The sequence below is a fragment of the Antedon mediterranea genome, chromosome 6 (genome assembly GCF_964355755.1).
Source record: "Antedon mediterranea chromosome 6, ecAntMedi1.1, whole genome shotgun sequence".
Classification (NCBI taxonomy): Eukaryota; Metazoa; Echinodermata; class Crinoidea; order Comatulida; family Antedonidae; genus Antedon; species Antedon mediterranea.
In genome coordinates, this window is record NC_092675.1 from 28365212 (window position 1) to 28392358 (window position 27147).

The 27147-nt window shown below is 30.9% G+C and overlaps 1 protein-coding gene across 6 annotated transcripts in view; it reads right to left on the minus strand.

Moving 5' to 3' along the window:
• Positions 1 to 26080, minus strand: part of LOC140051754 (rho GTPase-activating protein 24-like) — a 39198-nt gene extending 13118 nt beyond the window's left edge. The window contains exons 1-2 of one of the 6 annotated variants that reach the window (XM_072097059.1): positions 26000 to 26080; positions 22654 to 22709 (exon numbers count right to left, since the gene is read on the minus strand). Coding sequence is in view for 4 of the 6 variants with exons in the window: in XM_072097054.1 (XP_071953155.1) it covers positions 7483 to 7728 (246 nt within the window). In the remaining 2 variants the exon portion in view is untranslated. Of the gene's footprint in view, positions 1 to 3492; positions 3850 to 7482; positions 8372 to 10532; positions 10562 to 11193; positions 11404 to 19459; positions 19666 to 22653; positions 22710 to 25999 lie in introns of those variants that run through there. The other 5 variants (XM_072097057.1, XM_072097055.1, XM_072097060.1 and 2 more) reach the window with 5 other exon arrangements.
• Between the last annotated feature and the right edge of the window lie 1067 nt (positions 26081 to 27147).

Sequence of the window (27147 nt, forward strand, 5' to 3'; positions counted from 1 at the left end):
AAGATATTCTTTGTCATATTCTACCAAACAGGAAATGCTGTCATGTCCAATTTGATACAGAGCTTAAAACTCCGCAGACGCTGAATTGTACGCTGCAGTTGACACGCATCTTTCAACAGTTTGTATGATTCACATAACTCCACATTTCAGCCACTGGTGTGTGCGAACGAAGAACAATATTTGGTTTCACATTTTAGGTATTGTAGATAAGATGCTTAGTAGATTCAACAGTTAATGCATTATAAAAACGTTTATGTTTCATATTTGACAACAAAAACATCAATATTACAGTATAAACAATTTGTTCATGTATTATATTTATTTACTACAGAAATAATTTGCAATATCACAGTGTATATATCAAGCATTTAGCTAGGATTTTTATAGGAAGTTCATTTTTTTCAAAGAGGTGAAAACATCATCATGAGCTAGGTTAGCTAGGCTTAGCCTACTTCCACTACTGTGATCGCTAGAGTTTGAAAAGGAGTTTTCAAAACTTGACACATCTTTTTGATTGACCATAATTGATAGTGATTCTCTCACGTTTAAAAATTGTGGATTCGCACTGAATTTATTAGAGATCAATTTTCAATATTTGTTTACAAATGAAAAATTGTAATAATCTACTAAATTTATTTTGATTATTGTTGCAACATATCATAGAGATAATAGTTAACTATGAATGATTATGAACATATTAAACATTAAAAATGTTATAAAAATAAGCTCCTAAAAAAGCAATTACTGGTGGACCTCCTTTAGAAAACTTGAATTTCATTTATGAATAGATTAACAATCATTAAACTGTTATGTTTATCAAACAATACACATACATTACAACAATTATCATAAAATTTCTTTTAACCAAGGCCTATTCTGTAAATAGTTTCAGATTTTAAAATCATTATGCAGTATGTAATCAGCTTTTTTCTTGGCTGTCCCCATTTTTTTTTTAATTACTCCAAATCTCTGTTGAATTACATTGCTTAATTAAATTACACTTTCATGTAACTTGTTTTAAGGTTTTGAGAATGTTTGATAATGATATTATTCTATCATTTAAAAAAATAAATATCAAAGAATGTTTTACAATACTAAATTATTAGGTTATCGTTTAAGAGAAACAAAATGGACCAAGGGGAATGAACCTGATATGACCAATGTGTTGATAGAGACGTCAGCATATTACGTCATTGCTTTGAAATTAAATTAAGAAACTAATTTACTTTAAATGAAATACTAATTTTAAATTGAACAACCCTTTGACAATCAAAATATTTGTAATACAATTTAAAAGTTGATACTTATATTGTTAAAAAAACACTTAATATCAAAATAAAAAATACAATTAATTTAAAAATTGACTTTATAAACAGCAGTTTAAAGTTAATATATACAAAATAATAAAGTGTTAACGTAACATGTGACCATAAGTGCTTGTTACGACGCCATGCACTTCCTATTTCGTCCGCTGGGCAATTTGTAAAATAAGGAGTAGAAGCCAACAAACTAAACTTCCAATTATAATTTAAGAAAGCTTCTACTAGACTATATTTAAAAAATGCTGATTTTTATCCTACCTTTTGTGCATTCAATTAACTAATTAAGATCTTTTAAATAGATTTGACAATTCTGTGTGACCCTGATGTCAAACTTACAGAAAACATTAATTAATGTTGGCAGTGTACGTAATATTCACACTTAACTAAAAGTTTTTGGAATTTGAGTTCTAAATTAACATTAGTTATAGTCAAATACAAGAATTGCTCTCGATTGCAATGTGGAAAAGATGTATATAAAACTGATGAGAATATTGGCTATGTGTTTTAGGAGGATCAAGAAGTTTTACGTTTTTGGTGTTTTTAATTTTTATTGTATTTGTTTATTAAGAGGACCCAAAACAGAAATGCCGACAATATATAAATATAACAAATATGGTATACTAATACTATAATATTGTTTTGTTTATATGAAATTTATGTTTTTTTTAAGAACTATTAAGTTGGTTTTCTCATCTCCTTTTTTCGTTATAAGAACACAGATCATTCTGGATGTGGTTGCTAAACTAAAAAAAAAACTTCAGGATTCCCAATTTTTATGAAAATTTATGCAAATATACGGACATACAGAAATGGAAATAGCTACAGAAATTAATAGAACTATAATGAATAAGATATGGCCTCAAATTATGGGACATCCCAGGTAAAATAATAAGCATCAAATCACAGGGTGGTGGTCTTTCGTTTTTTCATGACGCACCACCGAGCATCAAAAATCTTGTAAAGTCAGAAATTATGCACAGAATGAGGGATGTGTAAAAAAACGAGTGACATTTTCTATTTACTACGGAAATTGTTTATCAAAACTATTGGAATTAGAACGCTGAAACATAAAATGCGACAGTAGTTAAAAGATTTTGGTGACTTAAGATGGCCAATCCAAGTTTCAAGAAGCTGCCAAAATGTCTGGTGAAGAATTGGCATGAGATTGCAAAAAACAGTACAAGTCTTGAGAACAACTTAACGGTTTCCACCACATATACCTAATTAAATTAAACTACTCAATTACTAATACTAACAAAACTGTTGTATGAAAAAGTCTGAGTAGATTAATCACGATTAGTTGTCTGATAAAGATGATAATTTTGTCATACACTATATATTCTTAGAATTTTAAAAGAAGCAGGAAACTTCTAAAGTTGTTTGAACCAATAATAATTGTTGACATACAGTATACAAACAGTAAGTGACAATGTGCAGTGTCTTGCTGTACTTGTGTGTATTTTTAGATGCTATAATAAGATAACATTTTGCCATGCTGAATTACAAGAAAGAATTTTAAAAATGTGAAATAAATATTCTACAGCCCATACATGGATTTCGGTAAAGACATTATAGATTCAAATGGAAAAAGTTGAAGTTATCTAATCTGTAGGTTAGATAACAACTTATCCTACAAGGTAGAAACATATCACTCCTTTTACATCAAACTCCAAAATTTCTCCATCCAGAGTTTTGTTAGTTGATGTGAAAGGGGTATGATCTAAACTTGTTAAAACCTACTTTGCAAATATACATACAAAAGTTGTAAAAAAAAAACACCCTATATTTTGTATTCATATTTGTTCATGTCATAAATAATTGGTTATTAACAAGGTTGTCTGGCTCCCACCAAGGCTTAACCCTTTGTGGGGACCTTATGTATCCCCACTTCTCCTTGGGCGAGGACTTGCAGAAAAACCTCCTTAAAATACTACAATACTACAGTACTACAACAATCAGGATTAAATAATGTAAAATGCACAACAATCACCAAACGCTACCATGTGACATTATTTATTAACATCAAATTATTACAGTATTTATAGTTTAATACTTTAAACCACAAATTACACAATCTTTTTTAACACTGGTCATTTCCATGTCTAGCCAATGTCAATAATTTCTATTAACTATGGTCTCATGTTACCCAGTTTAAAACATGGGTACTTACCTGGAAAATTAACATTTAACAAATGTTGGACGATTGATACAAGAAACACTTGCCTGGGGAACTGACATATTCCATGGCTATTCACAAACAACTCGAGGAAATAATGTTAACTAAATATTTGCAATCCAATAACGGACACTTTAAAATTAATATCAAAATGTATATTAGGAAAGAACAGCTTCCCTAAAACAATGTCTTCAAGTAATACGAAACCAGTACCACATCTTAACCTGTACATTTGATCACATCTGCAATATAATAAGGAAGTCCGGAAGCCATAGCAGCTTTCTATTGATATCTACAAACTATTTATTACATGCAATATTCAATTCTTTTCCTCGTTCGACAAAAGACATAACAATACAACACGATAACATTCAATATTTGAATGCAGATGTTTTCCTTTTATAATATATCCTGTAAATTTTACAAGTGGCACCTAAATGCACGAATTAATTAATTAATAAAAAGACAGCACTATTATTAAAGCTCTGTCTACACTACCAAACTTGATGTGACAAAAAAATAGGATGTGCCCATATACTGTATGGACTCGATGACATCTTACCACTACCATATTTGGGCATATCACTAACAAAATTAATTTCAATAGTTCATCACTCGGTTCCCATTTGGTTTTTCTATAGCTATAGTTTCTACAGCAAATGTTCGATTTAAGGAAATAACTATCATAAAATAATTCATTTATCCAGGGTAGTGATATTCCGCAACCCTGAACACAGGATATGTGAAGAGTATGGTAAGCCTCAAAGAAAGGCCATTTAAGAAAAAATGGAAAGAAAATCATAATTGATTCATGAATTTTAGTATCAAAGCATTATCCCCGGCAAGATGTAGATAGCTATCAACTTTACAAAGAATTAAGTTCACTGAATATGCAATCCAGTCCAAGAATGAACAAAATAAAAACAATTTGAACATAATATTTTGATAGAAAACAGTAAAACTATACACTTGATGTATTAAACCAACTCAGCAGACAATTAAGATGACATTGTCCATCTGACAGAAAGGTGAAAACTTCTTGAGACAAGTGAATCAGACATCAAAAGGCCACCAGCCTATGCATTTCATAAATATTCTGTTAACGTGATAAATTAGAAATACAGTGTTTGACAAATCAAATTAATTAATTATTCCTTCACAATTAAACAATCTTTATTAATTAATCTAATTATACAAGTATAATTTGTCTTTGGTTAAAAAACAAAACAACAGTCTTACTAACAGAGTGAATCAGCTAATTAAATAACATACAATCTCTACATCACTGTGTTTAATCTTGAAACGTGCATTAACGTTAGTGAATGCAATCATAGAGAAGTATTTATAGTAAACACAGATTTATGACAATTTGTAGGAGGTAATTCATTTAAAAAGAATGTTGGCATCCTTAATAAGTATGGTTGATTGACTGTTTTAACCACATAGTGCGCCTATACTGATTAAAAATGATTTCTGTTAAATCAGTATTTACCTATGCATCTTTGTATACGAAAATTTGATTTCGTTTGACAATATTTAGTAATATCAAAGTCACATATACATAAAAATACAATATAATTGTTTTTTATGATTTAAAATGTAGCAATTCAAAGACATGTTTCAAAGAAATATATTTCCATTGGGATCCTGGAATCAATACGGTAATTATAATTGTACAAAAAAATGTATCAACATTAAATAGGATTTAAAATTATTTGAGGGACATTAAATTGCTATATATTGTATAAAAAGTATTATTCTGTACACATAATTAATATTACAGCCAACTGACCAAACTAGTGAACAAAAAGAGCCAACATAGCATTGAACCCAGAACCATCACGAGTCAACAACAGACTTTTTGACAGCGGTTCTTACATCATACAGTATAGTTATTACAGAAATTAGAAAATCAAACCTGTAATTGAATCACTGGGATTTTATTTTTCCTTTCAGAGGATATATACCATCAAACCATTACGTTATTGAATCAATAACTTTATATAATTAAGAACCATTTAGTTGGTGACATTTCACTGTTGATTGGTAACTTTCCAAATTGCTAGGTGACATTTCCTGTTGGTATGTCAAAACTTAAATGGTATAATTTGTTTTGATAGAATTTCCAAACCTTTAAAAATAAGGTAAAGCTATTATTATTCATTTCATTTCATTTATTTCATCATTTAAAAACATGATAATACAATACAAATAAACATAACAAAACACATGACGGTGACAGGATTAAACAAAAGCAAATTTAATTGCTGTACACATTTTCTCCGCCGTCACGGGTATGTACCAGAAAGTAATTTTGTATGGAGGAATGATTGTATATCTATGAGTGAAAAACAATAAATATAAAGAGAACACATAAAACAATAAAATATTTAAATGCAGTTATGCCTATTATTTGTTCAAATCAAGTTTTTAATATGATCTTACAAATAACATATTGGTATTATTTATAATAAAATTAATATGAGAGAGTGCGAATCTTGAGAGGGTGCTAATCCAGAATGGAGTAAAATGACCTGGAAAGAACTGAACCGGAAATTCATCTAACTAAATCATAGTTATGAAATGGATTTTGATAAAAAAAACATTCATTTTTTCAAGTCAAGAGACAAATATATGGAACATATTGTAGAGTTTGGCTATAATTGTTTTTCTTTTATGTTGAATGCCAAAGAGGAACCCTGGAGTAAAAAGAACTGACAATGATTCACAAAAAAAAATGAGTCACAATTGAGGCATCTTGTCAAAATAAATGTTTTCTTTTTCTTTGTACAAATCAAATTATATTGTGTTTATTTTGTATTATTTATAACAGTTCTTGTAAAAACAGAATATATGTTATGGATGGTACACACATTAAAGGATACGTTTACAATGTTTGAATTTAGAGTAAGTCCCTGGATAATTAGATCATTTATACTTTTAATTAGTTTTTAATGGTTGTTAAAATGTTAAATTTATCTCAGCTTTAAATAAAAAAAAAATAAGTTTCTCTTTGAATTAGTCACATGATGTACATGATCGAAAGTTTATAGCCATGTGACATAAAATGTGTTCTGAATAGTGTAAATGTCACCTCCCAACTGGAAACTTCAAAGCATGCCTTTAAAACCATTTTATACAAAACAAAAAAACCCAAATCACTCGCAAGAACTCCTCTGTAATTTCGCTTGTTACTGTTTTGCTCAAATGTTTTGGCTGCAAAAATAGAATAACATTTATCCATTATAAAGTTTGCTAAATATATAGAGGAAAACCAGTTTAAAGACTTAGAAATATGAAACTATAACCCTTCTGATGCAAAACAAAATTTAAGAAAATGGCTTAAGTCTGAAATTGCGAGTACAAAAAATTTACTAAAAGTGAAAAACATTAAGTTAAAATAAAGGAAAACAATAAAAGTACATATTCAAAGCCGTTTCTAATGTAGGAAACATAATTGGGTTACTTGGCACCCATAACTAATGATTGCCGACTAAAATGTAATAAATTATTTCAGATAACTAAGAGAAAGTACATAGATTCTATTTTCACTATCATTAAGAATGTAACATATTCAAATTTTAAAATTTGTCATCTAAAGGAAAAAAATACATATGTATACATACGTCAGTAAGGGCAATGAAAAATGAAAAAAATTGTCCTTAAAATAAAAAATATAGTCATTAAGGAAACTAAAATTATTATTGATTATACTGATAGTAAACTCATATCTAATATAATAGCATGTCATTTTTTGAAAAGTTTATAATTGTTAATAAAATAAAGTGGATACCATAAACTATATCCTAAAATATCTTCAAAAGTGTTTATGTAGAAAAATTAATTTTATAGTCAAACATCTGTTCAAACACTTTACAGACCTGTAAATAATGTGTTTGACATTTTAACAATTATGATATGATTAAACATTAACTATTATTAACAATACCATTACAAATGATTGAAATACATTCCAAAACAAACCTTTGTGCTGACTCTAGCAGTGACTTGAGTTTTATGTACAATCCGAGGGGGCTTAGGCCGAATCCTTGGCAGTGGTGGTGGTACGATTTGTCTGTCTTTTGGAGGTAATGCAGGGGGTCGTGGCGATGGCTTAAAAAACTGCTTTAACTTATTGTGCACGCTGAAATTCTCAAATGTTTTCTTGCGATATTGCACAGGATAATGAATACGCATCGTAGTCGGCTTATGCACATCGTGCAAGAACATCTTAGCGGTATTTCCTAATGAATCTTTCCCACGATGTTACCCTATCGGTAACTGAACTCTCTTGTATGGGATAAAACTTTCAGAATGTAATGTCAAATACTCCCAGACTCCTTCGTCCAATCGTTATAAAGATATAGGCCATATTAGTGACGTCTAGCCTAGAGGGGCATGAGTCACCCGTATGCTGTGAAGGAGAACTTTTCTTTTAATCAGGAAGCTTCAGACTATACGCGCCTACCAATCGTTTGTCGGTAGAACCATTTTAGTTTTAATGATTGACATGATTTGAAAATTAAACTGTCAACTAATTACTTTAATATCTATGTGGGTTTAATTGACCTTTCAAAACAAAATGGTTACAAAGCAAAAACTAAAGTCAGCTGTGTAGGCCTACTAGTTGTTGTACATAGGCCTACTGTACTTCAATGGTTTTTGAAAACCTCCAAAAGGGTTTTTGACACCAGTACTTTTATTATACACATTTTAGGGGTTTGCTAGCTGTAGAAAAGTGACAATCTCCCAACCCTCCAAATATGTAAAAGGGAGAGGGGAAAGTGCTGTAGAAAAGTACCTTGGTTTACACACTTTGCACATTTGTACTTCCCATCAGTTAGCAGACAGTATGTTTTCAGAGAGTGAATAATAAATGCAGACTTAATTATTTACAGAATAACAGCAGAGGTCAAAGGTAAGAATATCTAATTCTATACATAAGATACAGTAAAGATATTGACAGATACTTAGCCTTGCTAAGGACCAGACTCTAGTTTGTACTATATTTTCCAGTCAATTCAGCTGAAGAGGATTTAATTACAAGATTTCCTAATTATCTATGACAAATACTTTGAACTTGGAACTTATATATAAATGAAGGTTGTAGGAGCATATTATATTGTAATGATAGTAACGTACCCGTACCTCAATTCTACTGCAAGCCCCTTCAGGAAATGAAGATATTATGATAGTTAAGTAGCATTATTGACCTAGATTTTAAAGGTGCACTGATTTAAAGGTACTTTATAGTTTAAAAATATATGAACATATTATGTTTAAACTTTACTGTGAAAGGAATATACACCTATACCTGCTGCATTGTGGGAAAGAGTTCAAGTTCAGAATAAAAGACGAATATATATTTTAAATTAAATTAAGGAGAACAACTCAACAAAATAATTTTGCTATATCTGTAAATGCTTGTATGATACTGTAGCTATTATTTATTTATAAAAATATTTATGAGTTTTCATTGTTCCATTTGTTTCCATAGACGCATCAAAATATACATTGTTTTATGTGGTAGGGTACTTCCCTAATTCTCCCTCTTATTACAATCACTGTATTCAGTTCACTGGTTTAACCAATATTTGAATATCATTAGATGAAGAGATGATTTTAACTTTTACTAATTTTGTGGGATGTCCCTTGTTTGTTCACAGGAAATATGCATGTTCTCTGAATATGTATGTCCCAATAAGTTACTACTGTACTACTAAACTTCTATAAGATATTCTATATACTCTGCCATTTAATTGGTTGATTATGTATGACATGGTATTTTATATTCTGAGTGATATTCAATTCAACAGCTAGCTTGTCAATATGTTGAGATTTTTTGTGTCACAAAATTGGCAGATAAACATTGCCAAATCTGTAATTAAGCCTGCTCTGCAACCAAAATCCAAGCTCTGCCTTTATGACATAGCCTAGCAATACATGAAGGAAGTGGTTTTGTTGTGACCGAACTGATAAAAATGAATGATTATTAAATATTGGGTTGGACAGAGTGTGCTTGAACATCAGTAATCTTTCAACTCATGATAAACTCTGCTCATCAACATTTATTATTGTACGATATGATATTATTAAACTTGTTTTTAGAAAATGTATAAAATATAATAGAAACATATCACTATCTGTAGGAATATTACCTATAGCTTACCTAACCCCAATTTACAATGTTTGTATAGACTATACACTATAGAGTGTGGATCGTCAATAGAGAACTGGTTTATCTTGAAAGTTATTGTAACATTTATCTCGATAAAATCGGTTAAATTGAGTGCTAATGTGGAGCATTTCTGGCGTTTCACTGTACAAGTCTTGAATAATATGTGAAAAATAAAATTAAACAATTGGCATACACGTACACAACTATAAACTGATGTTGAAAAAAGATAGTACCATATTTAAGAGTAGACACTGACATTTAAAAGAAAAAATGCAATTAAATATATCAGATACTCCTGAGTATTAGAAAAAAAAATGTGAAAGAGTGAAATATAGATTTAAGTAATAAACAGCAAAATGAAACATTGTGATGTGATTGATGTACTGATAGACAAGTGCAGAAACAAGGAGAAAACTTCGCCAATAGATGAGTCATGCACGGGGTCATGCAGCAGCCAATGTCGATGGAAGGCATCAGGAAAGATGTGAGGTAATCTTGCTATTATTTGATTACAACTTTACAATTCTAAATATTTCCCTATGGGACAACACAACAGTCTAATAAGGCAGCCATTTCCCAACAGGAAAACCATAAAAACCATCAAAATAGTGGATTGTAGATACAACAGACAATACACACTGACGAAACATGAGTTGATATAAGGAATAATGCATTGTACCTTATCTATTAAATGATCTCTATCGTTATTCATCATCTACAGTACTTTGTGCTTCTCCAATAACTTGAAAGAAGTGACCATCGTTAAAGTAAATTAAAATTAATGATCTACAAATGCTATGACACACTGAAGAAACAGTTACAAAAATATGTTACCTTATCAAATATGCTACAGTACCTTGTTAATAGATCTATCTTGTTATGTTCTCTCCAATAATTTAAAGAAGTTGCGAACATCAAATACAATGACAATTATGATTTATAAATGCAACGAAAATATTTAAACATGTTTTTTAACTAATAAACAAAACAGTGAAACTTGAAGTTCTTACAAATGAAAGCACGAAAGAATAGAATAAATGATAATGAGGAAGTAATGATATAATTTGCTATGAAAAATCTATTACAACCACATAATATTAAAATTATGGAGCAGTTATTGTTAAGAGCATTGTCCTATACAATAGTCTATTGTATTCAAAGCTTTTTACAACTCGAACCAAACATTATATCATCACCAACGACTATTCTTTGTTATTGATTGATTGATTAATATTTCAGAATTCCATATCCAATCATTGCAAATTGAAAGGAAAAACATTTATTAGTGAAGAGACTAACAGACCTTAAAAGATAGTGTTATGGTAGTCCAGTTAGAAAATGACTAATTATAAAAAATAATTTAAATTCAGGTTTATAAATTCAGGTTCAGAAATGTCCAACATAATAGAATGGAAGGAGCTTACTATAGATTATAAGAGTTTGGTACCAATAAGTGCCATGAGCAACTGATATGCATTAAAGCACAGATATGCATTCAATCTTGTACTAAAACATACCTGAATTTTATCCTCCTTCGTGTAGAAAACCATGTTATCATTTATAGATGTGTGCATTGATACTATAGAAAAGCTACTGTCTATCGTGCTTGCTAGACAAATAGGTTCTGTTCTAGGAAATCACAAGTGTGGACAAACTACAATATACTGTATTGTTTCCTGGTCATTGAAACAACTCTTTATTGGTCTTAAAGACTAAACTATGTGACAATATATATTATCAATAACAAAATATTAAATATTGATAGTAATATTCTGGACACGCACGCAACTTACAGTAGGTTCAAATAGTGATGAATTGGTTTTAAAGACTTTCTATATTCAAAAGTTTGTGCAGTTGTACTTGATAGATTGATATTTCAGTTTGCACAATTATCAATAGATAAACCAAACCAAAATAAACAAAAAATGAAAGATGAAATATAAACAAAATTAGAATGTACACCATAAGAATGATATTTTTATCCCATATAAGACAGACTAAAAGCGTCTACTTTGGAATAAAAGACAGTTTTAAGACAATTTAAACAAAAAAGTGTTGAAGGTCAGAAAAGTTCCCATAAAATTTGACAGGAATTATCAAAGAGGTCTTTTCTTTAATTTTGAATTAAGTGCGGCACTTTTAGTATACCTAAGTTTCTAAGTAAATATCCAATATTCTATTTCTATGAACCTGGAAAGGGGTTTATAATTTTAAGTACTGTAATATAAAATTATTGAATGAGATTGCAATCTAAAGTATAAGAGATAATTTGTACCAAGATGACATAACAATTTAACAGGGGACCTTGTACACTTACTTGTACATAATCAGTTTAAATATTCGCCATAATTGAATCATATCAATCTGTATTACCATACATACTGACACCCAAGACCAAGTAATACATTCTGTATATATATATCCTTCACTTATAACTAATGTCAGGTTCTAAAAATAACACATTTTTTATCAAACTTTTATAAATTTCAATGTAACCTTGTCCTCTGTAGCTTTTTGATGCAAACTTTCCTCATTCAATCAAACTTTATTAATTTGAAGAAATCAAGACTTTTAACAATATATCATAGAGACAGAAATAACAAAAATTAATTAGTAGTAGAAAAATCTACAATGCCATTGCTAAAATAGTAGAACTATTAATGAGATACTTTTCAATTAAACAAGAAAGCAGAAAGAACACTATACTGTTAATTACCACTTCGACCATAATAAAGGGACATTTTCAATGAAAAAAATAAGAAAGACTGTTAAGTTAACCACTTCAAACCCTATCAAGGGGACACTTTACCATGAAACAAATGAGGGAAAATATAAGGTTCACCATTGTGACCAACTCCGATTCAGACGAGACACCACTATAAGGGGTCTTTCACACCTGTTCTGGCACGGTTCCGGTGCGGTGCTGGAAAATCCAACCGAAAGTCAACTTTTTATAGACGCGTAGAGCGTCCATGAAAACGAAACATTGATGGTCGATTTGCCGGACCGGAACCATGCCGGAAAAGGTGTGAAAGATCATTTAAGGCACACTTTTTATGAAACAAAGAACAATACTAGAGTGGCAAACACACACCCCTGTTTATATATTGTCCCTCGTTCGTTTTTAGGAGGCGTTCTACTGTAAATACAGAAAAAAATGTTTATGTAACACTAAATGGAAACAAATTTTAGTGACATATTCATTCATTATGTTTTTCTTGAATTGTTTTGAATGAATTAATTACAATATATTATAGTTAATAATAGTACACTGTCTTTGTACTATGGGTAAATTAGACAAGATGCCTCTTCTGTTATAAATACTGTAACATAAAATGAAAGGTTTCAACAAAATATCACAAATAGAATTTCCTATATCCTAAAAAGAACCCCCCTGTTTCTAACGTGCATCAGATTTTTCATATCTCATTAGTATTTCAGCCCCACATATTACCTCAGTGGGCCCCTAACAATATAACAATTCTTGATCCCCATTCTTCCACCTGTTGTATAATGTTTCTTGTATATAATATAATCAGATTAGTTGAATATGATTGGTAGAGACAAAAAGACGAGACAAGTTAGCAACCACACCGCAAACAAAATTGTGAAAGTTTAATATTATTTCAGACATAATTTGTACAAGGCTCAATGGATGCACAGAACAATGAACAGAAGGGGGTGATGGGATGGAAGGTGCCGTATTGCGTAATCACAAGTGGGAACCAACGACGTAACAGTGCAGCAAACATCGCCACGAGAAATTAAATAAGTTTGATTTCACGCAACACTGCAAGTCAAAAGAACACTGGAAAAATAGTACAGCGCGTACTCAAAAGTACGCGGAATGAACCAGGTCAAGCATGTTTGATTTCACGTAGGCGGGGGCAAACACAATTATTGGAAGGGCATTTGCTTACGTTGCGTCGGTTGTGTTACGTTGCGTCGCTAGTGGGAACCAAGCTTAAGGAGTAGCACACACTCCCCTCATTTACAGCTGAAACATTTCTGTAGTCCGTTAAGCCTAATGTAGCGTTATCTTCATTTCGCTCTCATCTCATATTTTTTCTTCCTGTTTGATTGATTACAAACAACAGTTTTCAAATAAAGCCTACATAATAGTACTTGACTCCAGTTAGTCATCCTAATTGTTTGAATGCATTCTGTCATCAAAACAGCAATGCCAAACCAACTTTTAAAAAACTTTGTCATTCGAACATATGTCTTCATCATCTTTTTCACATGTTCCTTTGACTTTACAATTTGCCTGGTTAAAATGTGAGGCTTTGTTCCGACTCGGGCGAAATGCAGGGATGTAAGCCCACTGTAAGTGATTTGACCAATCATGATGCAATGTTCATCCAAAAAGTTGCTTGTGATTGGTCAACTCACTTGTTGACACAGTTGCAGATAAGTGTATCCTAAATTAATACAAACAGACAGTTTGTATGACCTTTAAATCAAAAGTGCTAATTTGGAAAAACAATTTTGAGACTTTATAAAAGCATGGCCAAACCATAGAGGGGGCTACTTAAAACATTCTCATGCATCAGTATCTATAGTAAACAATTTGTATGCCAGGTGCTTTCCAAGCATGCCATTATTTGCTGATTTTTTTTTTTTTCCAAAACAAGCTGGAGACATTCTCCTTCAGGAGATAACTCTAAAGCTCACACTATCAAACTTGACTTGTGACAAAAAAATGTGATGTGCTCATAATGGACATGATGATGTCATATCTCTACCAAATTTGGGCATATCACTACCATATTTGGGCACACTTTTTGAGTCAAACTAGTTTGATAGTGCAGACAGAGCTAAAAAAATCGAAAAACTCCTACTTTTATCCTAAGACTTGTGTGCTAAATGATATTCCAAGCAATGTTGACAAGTTGTCCATTCTCCCTAGATACTACTGCGGTTAAGTTTAAGAAAAAGTTGATATGATTTTACATTTGCCATGACAATACAAACACATAAATTTGACTTCATGCGTTAATTATTGGTCATTGAAAACAATTAGGATCTGAGACAAACAAGTTTATTGTCTATAATGTACAGCTTGTTCTTAAAGCATAGTTCACTGTCGAAAACTAAACAATAAATCATCGTGGGAAATGATACAAAAGAATTATGAAAATGTTGGCAAATAACCATTAGAAATCAACAAAATATTGTGACTTTGGAATGAGTCATGGAATTAAGAACCTTACAGAATTATAGGATTGTTATGCACAAACTACACTATATGCCACGTTGTATAGTTTTAAGTTAAGAGAAATTTAGAATGTTGTTTTCTTTAATGTATTATTATTATTATTATTATTTCATATACAGTAGCACTTTTCCAAAAGAAAAATGATCACCGCGCTTCACACCCGCTTCACATAAAGAAAAATTGGAAAGAGGAATTAGGAAACAGATGCTATTGGGAGACAGGAGATTATACACCTGTCCACTTTTCAAAAGTGTAATTAATAAAAAACTTTAATTTAGATTTCAACCACTAGAGTTTCAACGGCTCTTTTGTGATATGGAGTTCAACAAAAAAATAAATTCATCTAGTTCCTAATTCTAGACATAATGAATCTATGAACATGGAATATACAATGACATTAATAGACAACAGAGATAGGAACATCTCATCAGTGTTGACACGGTTGTCACATGTTTGCAGTACTTTATTCTAATACAATATTATCTAAAATAGTGTGACATCATAGTTTGATTTTAAAATTTACTTTTCAGGGATGTCATCTGAAAAAGTTGGCTGTACTGGTACTGGTACTGGTTCAAGTAACCGTCTCACAGAGACATCTGGTAGCCATTGACTTAAAGTTGGCATTTGGATGCGTTACTTTTAAATGTACAGTATGAGAGTGACTACTACCAAATTGCACAGTCACAAAACAACTTATAAAACAGTTCATATATACAGTTAAAACATTGCTGGGAATTATAAATTTCTGTTGAAGCAGGCTCCAATAGTAGTAGTGTTAATTCAAAAACTTTAAAAGTTCATTCTTAGCAAGCAAGCAGTGTTTTTTTAATTTCATTTTTAGTCGACTGACCGAATGTACTGTACACTTAGAAACACACATATACATTCTTTAGTGGCAAATGTACTGTCAAGTAGCCAGTGTACAAACACACATATACATTCTTTAGTGGCAAATGTACTGTCAAGTAGCCTGTATTCATCTCTGTGTATTTTCAATCTTATCAGAAACATACGGAACGGTACGGATGACAGTTTAGCCAAAAATGAAACATGTAAATTTAATGAGAAACTAAGTATTTATTTAATTTTATTCTTGCTCTTAAGAGGAATAATAAACTAATATATGTCTACAAAGCAGGATAAACTGAAATCAATTAAAATAAATTATTTGTTATCTGTCTAAAAAGGAATCGCAAAGCATCTGTATTCTTATGAGACCATTCAGGAAGACTGTTAACATCTTCTTTAAAAATCAGCGTTAGGGAAAAAGTGACTCTGCAAAAACAGTTATCATCAGTTGTGTCTCTCACAAACTGAAATGGAAACTATCTCAGTTTAGCACTTTATACTGTCTTTAATTTGATCTATAATTAGAAAAGTACTTCCTGAAACAATATAGTGTAGGTGGTCTTAAACCTAACTTATTTTTTTTTTTTTAAATAATTAATAAATTAATAAATTTCTAATTAGAATTTTTTTGAAATTGAATATAGATTTTGAATTCTTCAATTTAACTGTAGGTTACCTACCTAGGATACTGTACAATAGTCTTATTAGTCACGTAATATTTTCCATGGCATACAGAGAAATTGATGATCACAATACTATCAGTAAAATATTAATTATGAAAAAATGATTACAATAAATTTATCCTTTGGGACATCCCTATTCAGGAGACATCACTATTCCATGAACATTCCTATTTAGGGGACACTGTTATTCAGAGGACACCTCTAATACAGGGACACATTCATGTAAAATGAACACTACATAAACTGCTATTAAGCTGACAACTTTGTTGGGTTCCAAAAATGGCCCCTTTAAAGGTGTTCTATAAGTATTAGCAAAGTTCTTAAAAGTAAATTAACACATGGTATTTATTAAATTTGATTACAAGAAAATTGTAATAATTATGATATTGTCTATGGATGACATATCAAAGCTTTAGGCAGAAAATTGTAAATTAAAGTCATACTCATGCACCTTCGGGAGGTTTGATGACAAAAGAACACCACAAAAGATGATAGAAGGATTGAACAGATTTAATTTGATTCCTGACAACAAGAATATGTGCATTGAAGCATAAACTGGACAAAATTATGTCATCATCGCCAGACATAAAAATCTTTTTTAAGTTTTATAAAAAAAAATCATAGACAGGAACTACCAATCAGTGTTGATACAATAGTGAAGTATTTACATTAATATATTTATCATGACATATTTTGTTTTCTAATGAATAAAATATAGTATAATTGACATTCAAACATTTTTACACCAACAAAAATCCAAGGTATCCTGCTACAGTAGATCTTTTAAAAATCTAAAATCAAAGAATTTTAAATTTCTGTCCATTTCTTAAGTCACATAAAAGTCAAGATCAAATAAATTATTAAATAAATTGGTCAATAATTCGAATAATATATACAAAATATGGTAAACTTAATTACATTTTTAATAAGTTACAGTAAGCTTCTACTATTAGTAAAAAATGTATTTATTCTTGGTCCTTAGTTTAACTGGAAACTGAGGAAATTCGGATTAGACTCTCCACGGACCCACAGCAGACGTACAGTAAATGTTTTGTTGATGGTTTTGAAGGCTACAGTATTTTCCAACAAGAACAATTTATGGAAAGGAATCAAACATGAACAGTTTTATTTTTATCTGTAAGATTTCCATTGTACAGAGATAGCTGGAACAAAAATTTATTTCCAATAATTTAATTTATGTGAAAGTCTTTAAAAATAAAGTTTCACAAAAAGCAAGCAAAGCAAAAACTCCTTAAAATATTATTAAAAAGTTAAAAAAAAAATAAAAATAATATTCCGACTAGCTGATTGTGTTTCACTTTTTGCATTTCCATTACTATGTAATTTCTTTATAATAAATCTTAAGTGCAGAATACTCTTATGATGCTAAAAATCCACTTTCTAAGATAGTACAGACTTGGCAAGGTTGTAGTAGCAGCTTTAAACTCTTTCCCCCCTGAAGTTTTAAAACCTAAGAAGGGATAAAATACTAACCTTGACATACACAGTAGTGCACGTTTACAAATTACACAATTTCAAATCATATAATATTATGAATTTTATTTTTGTATATCAAAAAATGCAATGACGGTAATTGAAACAGATTGGATAAAAACAAAAATGAGCACAATTAACACATTTTTTAAGGTTCTGTATTTATCAAGGTCGAATGCACCCACAAGCAGTCACAAATTTGTTTATTTCAATATTATATCAGATAAAGATTCATTAAAATAAAGTTTTACAAATCCTTGGCATTTAAAACTTTCTGTTAATTTCCTCTTTACACTGGAGACTTGATAAGAAGATGTTTGAATTCGGGGATAAACGTCTTAATGAAAGGATGTAAACGACTTAATTAAGACATTCGGCAATTGAACCGCTGCCTTTCAAGACACCACCATAAGTTGCTCTAGACTAGTATTTCCCTTGACCATTAAGAACTCATTTACAGTTGTCTAGTTTTTACATGACCTGTAACCAATCAATCAGTATACATTAATTTTAACTTTTTGGTTTGACCATTGGCATGTATATTTAGAATAGTAGATAGTTGATGATTAACAAGAGATCCTACACCTAGAAATCAGGTCAAGACTCGACAATTAACTTGGTACATGTATTTATATATTTTATACATTTTGAAAAATGCGAACGATTTACAACTTTAAAGTAGTTTATATCAACTGCTACTTTTACGGATTTCTTAAGAGCTTTCGTAAGTCCTCGATTAAAGTTTAGCTAAATTATTCACAACATCACCTTAAAGACTTCGGTTTCAATCAAGGACTTGAAAGTTGGAAAAGCTCTCGAAAAAATCTGTAAAAACAGCAGTTTTAAACTATTTATACAAACAGCACACCTACAGCACCCCTGAATGTATTGAGGAGTGCAATTTGTAGCACACCTATGATTTTTAAAAGACAAGGCCTGCCCAAAATGTGTTATCCTATCTCCTCCTAAACCTTGACGGCCACTCACACCATTCGGGCTGGGGAACATTTTCACCATTCGGAAATGATAAAACAACATTTTTTTATGAATTTGGGAAAAAGAAAAATTTCTTTGCAACGACCGAATGCAGTAAATTTCTTTCGTATTCCCGACATTATAATCAGGTCACAGTGAGGTCATCAATAATTCACTAAGTAGATGGTGCCCATCCATTAGACATTGGTAAACCACTTTATTGATAACCATGTCAGACAGGTACATTGTAAAGTTTTAAATACAAAATAGTATGATTATCGATGAATAATAGAAATAGTTTATTAAAGCGATAATAATGAATAACCATTTTTGTAATACAATATACATTGCAAAATTAGATATTGTTTTGAAATTATTGCAGCATGCTAGCAGCTTAACTAACTGTTTCCCGGTGGAGGTGCGGCATCCAGAGGAAATGCACTGATCATCAAAATAATAAGCTACAAATGTATGAAATAATGATTCGGAAAAAACATATTACATAACAATAAATAATAACAGAATCGTCAAATAACAAATTACAAATGCAATTTTACTTACATTATTAAAAAATTGAATCAAAGGCCTGGCCATTTGGATTGTTATATGAAACAGCTGGCACTATGATACTTCAGCCTCCATATGATTAGCAGTATAACAGCTACACAATAAATGACCTATATACTTAGACAGTGTTGTCTTGTCTTTAAATTATAGAGCCTAGATTAAATTTTTATTTGATTGCTATTGATACCAGCCAATTTTCAAAAATCAAGGAAATATGTCCAATTGCATGTGACAATGAGAATCTCATAAAACTAATATTCATGATAGTGAAAGTCTAAAGGGTAATTCTTATTTTTTTGATAAATAAAAACAAATATTAAAATATAAAACACTTCTTGTATAGGTGAGAATATTTGTTTTTTTACATTAACAAGAAGTAGTGCAGGGATTTCTAGTGTTCGCTTAACTCTACTCCCGTTCACCACTCAACGCTCTTCGATTATTATCAGCCTATGTTGCATGGGGGAAATTATATGCTCCCTGTTGTATCATTTTTTTTTTTATGTTGGAGCGGTCTAGGGTTTTTATTAAATGTGTTCATATGTAATCATAATCATCTGTAAATTAAATTGAAACTGGGAAACATTTGCATTAGTCCATACATGGATCAATGGCTTTACGTCTCATCTGAAGGACAAGGCAAAGAGAGTAAATCATCTTGCCAAAATAGGAACCCATGCTTTACTAAACAGTACTATCTATTATTTATATTGAATAGGTGACATTTTGGTTTAAAGTGTTGAGTTCTATTATTCTACAAATTGTGTGAAGTGATTAATATTTATGCTGATGAGTAATGCAAGATATAAGCTGGTTTATAAAACCACGTTACAGCCCAAACGTTGTTTCTCATCCAAATAATCTTTTCTTGTAAATATGTCTCATTTTGTAGAAATCTAGATTTCCTGTACAGCAGAAAATGTATCATAAATTTTAATATGCCTTGTATTGTAAATAAATGAAATAAATGAATAGTCCTCTTACTTAATTGTTGATGGTTCTTCATCCATTTCCTTTATTTCGGAAACATGTAAAACTAAAAAAGAAAAAATCTTCCACAAAAACATCCTAAAATATCAATTTGCACCAACGCTAATGTAGGTTAGATTGTGGTTTTTATTAAACTATTACAACTGTCATGAATTCTGTTCTTAAAACTATGAATATTCAAAATCGAGACAGTATAACAACTGGACATACCACTGTCAGACCTGCCATCTCACCAGACTCTGTTGTATGTCACTCAATTTTAATACAATCTCTTGTCCTCCTATTGAATGCAATTTTCACTTTGTTTTTATCATCATTTCTCCTGATCAAATGTACTCTCATTATACTGATTTTACAAATTATTCGGAAGATACTCTGATTTATGTGTAAATTTGATTGATTTGATATTGTTTTATATTGCAATAGTATTCATATTTTCGTAAACTTTTTGATGAAATAAATAACAAAGCCATTTCAAAATCAAAAGTTGCCATTATTTTTTTTTAGAGGGCAGCAAATAATTAGTTGTTTGTTTTTAAATATCTTGCATCCTCATTGGTTATTTTCTTGCATTCTTTTTTTCCTTTATATATTTTAATGTCTTTTTTATAAGTTGTAATGTGAACTTGTATTTTAAATAATTTATTGATTGTTATTTTTTAAATATTGTAAATTAAACAATGTTTACTTTGTTGCAAATAAAGAATTTCAATATTTGTATACTTTGGAAAATTCAGCTCTTTATTTATAATTCCAGATTTTTTTACCCAAAAGGTTGATAGGTCTGCATTTATAAAGCATAATTTAATTAACAAAGGAGGGATCGATTAGAAAGAAAGAACAAAAATAAATGATGAATTGAAAGAATTATATTTGTAATATCTAAATCATTCATTCTTATTCGCTATAACCAAGCTCTTTAACAAAAGTGTACTATATTTTCAAAACTGTAATCTGCAGTCTTTAAAGTTAAAACCTACCCAATTTCCTTGTAGATTATCTACTCCCAAGATGCTTTAAAAAGTATTAGATATCTACACAAGAAATCTACTCTATCATCACAGATGTACTAGACTAGTCCAGATTTGAGAAAAATGAAATGCTGTAGGCATTTCGTGTTAAAAGCAAATAAACATGTATACTAAAAAACCCAAAATAATTGGCACGACTGAGTTCTGTACATTTCCTTGAGTGAACAAACGAAAAAGGCTTTTTGCTAATAATATGTTACAGTAGGTAAACTTGGAAGAGATAGAAAGAATCAAACTTCAGCGAATTGTCTTACAGACTCTCAAGAAAAGTGTCACACTTAAAAGTATGTATATACAGTAGCTTAGCCTATGTTATAATGAACATTTAGTTGTTGTTAGTGAACTAGACAATTATTGCAGAGAAATTTTTAAAATAATTTAAACTTTTCATATCATTGCTCTCCCTCACGTTTGGCGGTTTATCCAGGTAAGCTAGGCACAAAATAGACAATGATATTTGCGACTGATGTGTAATGTTTTAGTTCCTCTGCTTGTCTTCTTTCGGCTATTTGATTGGTTGGTAACTTTGTGTACGTTAAAATCTTTGATGCATGACTTTTGAAACATTCATATCGTTTAATAATCTGCTACCTAATCTGTTTTCGCAACAGAATCCATTTCCTGTAATCTTTCAGCGATGTAGCCACAAGAAATAATGTGGTCCGGTTTTTCGCAAGAAAAGGAAAAAAATTCTGTTTAAGCCAATGGGTTGTCAAAGGCTTTTGTGAAAAAGTGGTCAGATTGAAACCTTACCAACCGTACTGCATTTTCTTAATGCAGACCCATCAAGTTTACGCAGCGTTGTACCATACAGAACCATAATTCCATAGGTGTGAACAAAACAAATATACTTTAAAATTTACTGTATTAAACTATTATATTTATTTAAGAATCGTAGTAGAAATTAGTTGCTTTTATATGCTTTGTGGGCTTCAGAATGAAGAAATAAAATAATATACAGTATCACAAGCTTAGGTTATGATAAAACCAAGTATCAAGTTATTTACCAGTTATTATAGAGCCTAAAAGTTTTGCTTTCCTTAATACACCCAAAATCGTGTTCAATAAAGCATAAAGTCAATCTTTGTATGAAGGTAAAAACTTGCATTGTTATGGAATTTGAGAAATATTCCCTTTTAATTTATCATAAAAACACACATTACTCACTTTCTGTGAACAGCACAGCTACTGTACGTCTTTCAGTTTGTACTGCTGGTTGATTTCTAGGTAAAATAAATGAATTTCTTTACATTAAATGAATAATAATAATAGACAATTCAATATATGTTATTGTTAGTTATTCAAACATTTCAATTGTTCCGAAGTATTGTATAAAGTGAATTGGAAGGGACCAACATTTTGGTTAATTTTGAAGTGGCAACAATATAAATCACCATAGAGTTTCAGTACACAAAATACTCATTAATAATTATCGAACTTTATGACACAGTTCCATTTTTTCCTTTCTTGATGCAAACCACGACATTTTGGGGGGTTTTCTGGCCAGGTTTTAGTCTTAGAGGGAAAAAACACTGCATGCCTTTGTTTTAAAAATATGTCAAAATTAAGGTTAAATAAAAACTATTATTGAACCAGGTCAGAAAAACAAATCACCATGATCTATATTAACAACAGGCAGGTGCATGAAGGGAAAAGAAGATCTCATAAATAAGACGCAGAAATTTCAAAATTCAAATGAGAAACAGAAATTACAAGTTTTAGTGTAATTCCACCTGTCTTTTCTTTTACACTGTTTAATATTAGATAATTGGAAGATGTCCAAGTAAAGCATGGATATCTGGGAAAGTCTGTGGGCGCTTGTGTGAACTGTCAACGGATAATACCTTAGGGTTTTCATTCACGTTTACTTATAGTTGAAACGTGTACAACAAAAAGTAGATAATATAGCAACAAACTGAGCTTACTGTACACATGTCATTGCCAATAATAGACAAAACTAGGCAAAAAAAAAAAGAAATGGGCATCATGTATAAAATGTAAACTCCATTTCAATGCTAAATTTTGTGAAATTCACCATTGAATGTCATGTTAGCCACTGTGCTGAAATAACTAAACTAATTTTGATATTCTGATTGCTTTGAAACAAAAGTTCTTCTTTGCTTTTGAAGATGTCATAATGTACACTAGACTTCATGCTGCAAGATCAAGATTATATATCCTTCTCTCAAAAAGCTTGTGAAAAAACTCATCTTTGATCAAATAATCATAATAAGCTGGGTTTTGGAAAATATCTTTGTATAACTGCTAAACGTTGCCTCTTAACTTATCTTTATAAAGTATACTATATATGGCCAGGTAGCATTGTGGTTTTAAATCCTACTTTTATTAGCGACAATGTACTGTAGTGCTCTATGGCAAACACTTTAGGCCCTGGATCCGCCGTGGATATTTCAAAGAAGAAAAGTCACTACAGAATTAAAATCAAACTGAACAAAATTATTTAATTTACTATAACCCAAGACTAAGAAAATATTGTGTCACTGTATTTAATAACAAAACTGTAAAATAAACTAAGAGACACACAGGGGAAACAGAGTATTGTCAGAGTTTCCTTTCTAAGGCCGATGTCTGTCAAACAGAAGGTACAGTAACTAGGATTGATGAGGTTAATTATAGCAGACCGTATAGAATTGAAAGTCTACTTTAGTAATTAACTCTGTATGAAACAAATCTACCATCTATATTTTATATATCATAAAATAATATGTCTCATGGTCATAATAAACAGGAGCAATATTTGTTTTATTACACCCTCTTCCAATGGTAGTAGATAGGTAGGCATATAAGATAACAGATAACAAAATGGTACTGGAACTGGATAGGATATTCCTTTTTTTAGAAGCCAACTTTTTAAGAGTAGTCCTACACTGGACACCAGATAGCAGAAAAAAGGGAAACCTACAAAGGTTGAGTCACACTATAGGAGAGGAGATGATAGTATTGACCAGGTGATGTGTCCAGAAGACAGGGAGATAGCGGCCAGAATTGCCGCCAGGGTGTACAGTAGTACTGCATATTTTTCATTGCTTAAATGCCAGGGTCAAGGCATAACAGGCAAAGAAAGTTTACAGCTGAATATAATAATAAAATATTATACAGTACTAATAATTATTACTAATATGAGGGCTCACTACACTACAGTACAGTATTTTATTACATTTATTGAGGACATTTTTGGTATCCCTACTATACTATTTTTTAAATACAAATTTAAGTCTTGGTACAGTAGTTAATAATAGTAAACATGAGATAACATACTGAAATGTATAATAAAACAACAAAACATTTTCAGCAGTTAGGCCTATTTTGGATCTTAAACAGAAATAATATTATTCTTCACCAGTGAAGCGACACAGTGACCCTCAGGCCAGTCACTCCGTCTCATAAATGAAATTCAAAATATACAGTATGAAAATATGAATATATATAAACAAAATAAAAACGTTAACACCAAGAACAACACAAACAATGGCGAGCGGAACATTTAAAATTACAATATAAACTACAATATTGAAAATTTCAAAAAATTATCCTGAAACCAACAAATCATATCCAACAAATTATTTCAATATCAACAAAAAGTTTTAAAATATACAACAATTCTAAACAATTCAACATGACAAGTTTAGTTATTTACATAATCATTTTGTAAACATTAATGACATTTTTGATGCAGCACAGTCATCCAGGTAACAACACAGAGGATTTAAATAAGCACCTGTTAAAATTATTCGAAAAGCACAGGTGTTTTAATAGGAAATTACACTCAGATTTAATGCTTGACTCACCGCAAATCGGTGAAATAACAGATAAATACAATTATATGGATTCTCAAAGAGGAAGCTGTTAATTATCTTATTCTACCTGGTATTAGTGTATTGTATGAGGGCTAAGTCGTCAAGTATGTACTGGTGTTCTATAAGACACAAAGGACCAACAGGTGATACAGTTGGATCCTGTCATCTTGGTATACTTTCATTTTCATGAGAAGAAACTTATAAATTGCCTCTGGAATTAGAATGCTACAATTATTATATCATTTTTGTGACTCAATAACGTTCCGAACAAAACATCTAAAGGTTTAAAATCAATAAATCAACTTTATTTTTACAAAATGAAATTATATTCTACATATATTCAACAAGACAAACTTTTGAAGGAGTTGAAAACACTATGAACTGTGTCTACATATGTTGAAACTGCGTACTATAGTTCCAATATGTGGGTTTAACTTTAGGCCTACGTATGCCAATATATAAATAAAAACGAAAGTAAGTACATGGGTTAGAAATCCTTCACACACATCCACCCATCCATGTGAACTAGCTGGCCTGATAATGTGGACTACTACCATGGAGTATACTCCATGCTACTACCTAGTCACTACCTCTGGCGAACTTTGGCTGTAGAAAAAAATAGACAAACAAAAATACAGTTTAAATTGATTTAATATATTGAATGTGTATTAACCAAAGTATGGTAACCCACTAACTTTGAAATAGTTCTCTATTTTACGCAGCAAAATAAGAGAATAAAGTCTTGACAACACACCAGACTGAGGAGCACCAGGAAGTTGTTTACTTTTGTTACGCATGCGCATCATTAATTATTTCCTCAAACCGTTCAAGCGTCACAAAAAAATAGAGGGCGACGTTTTCTTATTTATTTTCAAGAGGTATATTCAGAGCGTCATTGAGGTATATTCAGAGCGTCATTCTGACGACTGGAGCATTCTCTACTTCTCTACGGAGCGCCATTTATGCCTTTATTAACTTCAATAATAGAAATAGTACTACGGTAAATAGAAATAAAAGTCACTACTTTTAATATCGTTTCGTATATACCCACATCAATAATAAATGAAGAAACTCTCAAGTATAGTAAGGATAGTCTTTATTGTATGAAGTCTGTAACTGAGCTGTACAAAGTGATATCAGTAAGGTGGCTCGTGATTGGTTAATCTATATATGGTATGACTATGGTGTCTTATTACTTTATCAGTATATGGGTCGCTATACTAAAGTAGTATTATTATAACAATCACAAACTGAAAAACAGAAACATCTTGGCATTCACATTGATTCAAATTTATCTTTTTCTTTTCATGTAAATAAACTCCGTTCCAAACTGGCTTGTCCATCTCCATCTTATCGCGTGCTCGGTCATTTCATTAATAAACACACATCCATACTCCTCTATAACACTATAATCCTCCCACACATTGACTATTGATGTAGTGTTTGGGGAATCAGATCGAATATTGACCGAATACAGACCATCCAAAAAAGAGCATTTCGCATTATCCTTAAATCTCATCCTGTCACACCACGAACTAACATTTACAACACCTTAAATCTTCATACAGTCCAAATCATCGATGTACCCGAAGTGTCAGTGAGAGGAAATTTGTCGTCCCTTTCCCTAAAACTTAAACTTTTAAGAACAACTTCATCTAGGCCTATAGAGCACCAACATACCTGAATTTGCTACCCACCAAACAAAGGAATGCGGTAACAATAAATAATTTTAAGTCTGCTCTAAACAAATTTTTAATCCCAAAAGAAAAAACTCAACGTTTTGTATAGTATTGTAGGCTATATTTTTGTATTTAAGTACATATATAACATGGTTCATCCTTTT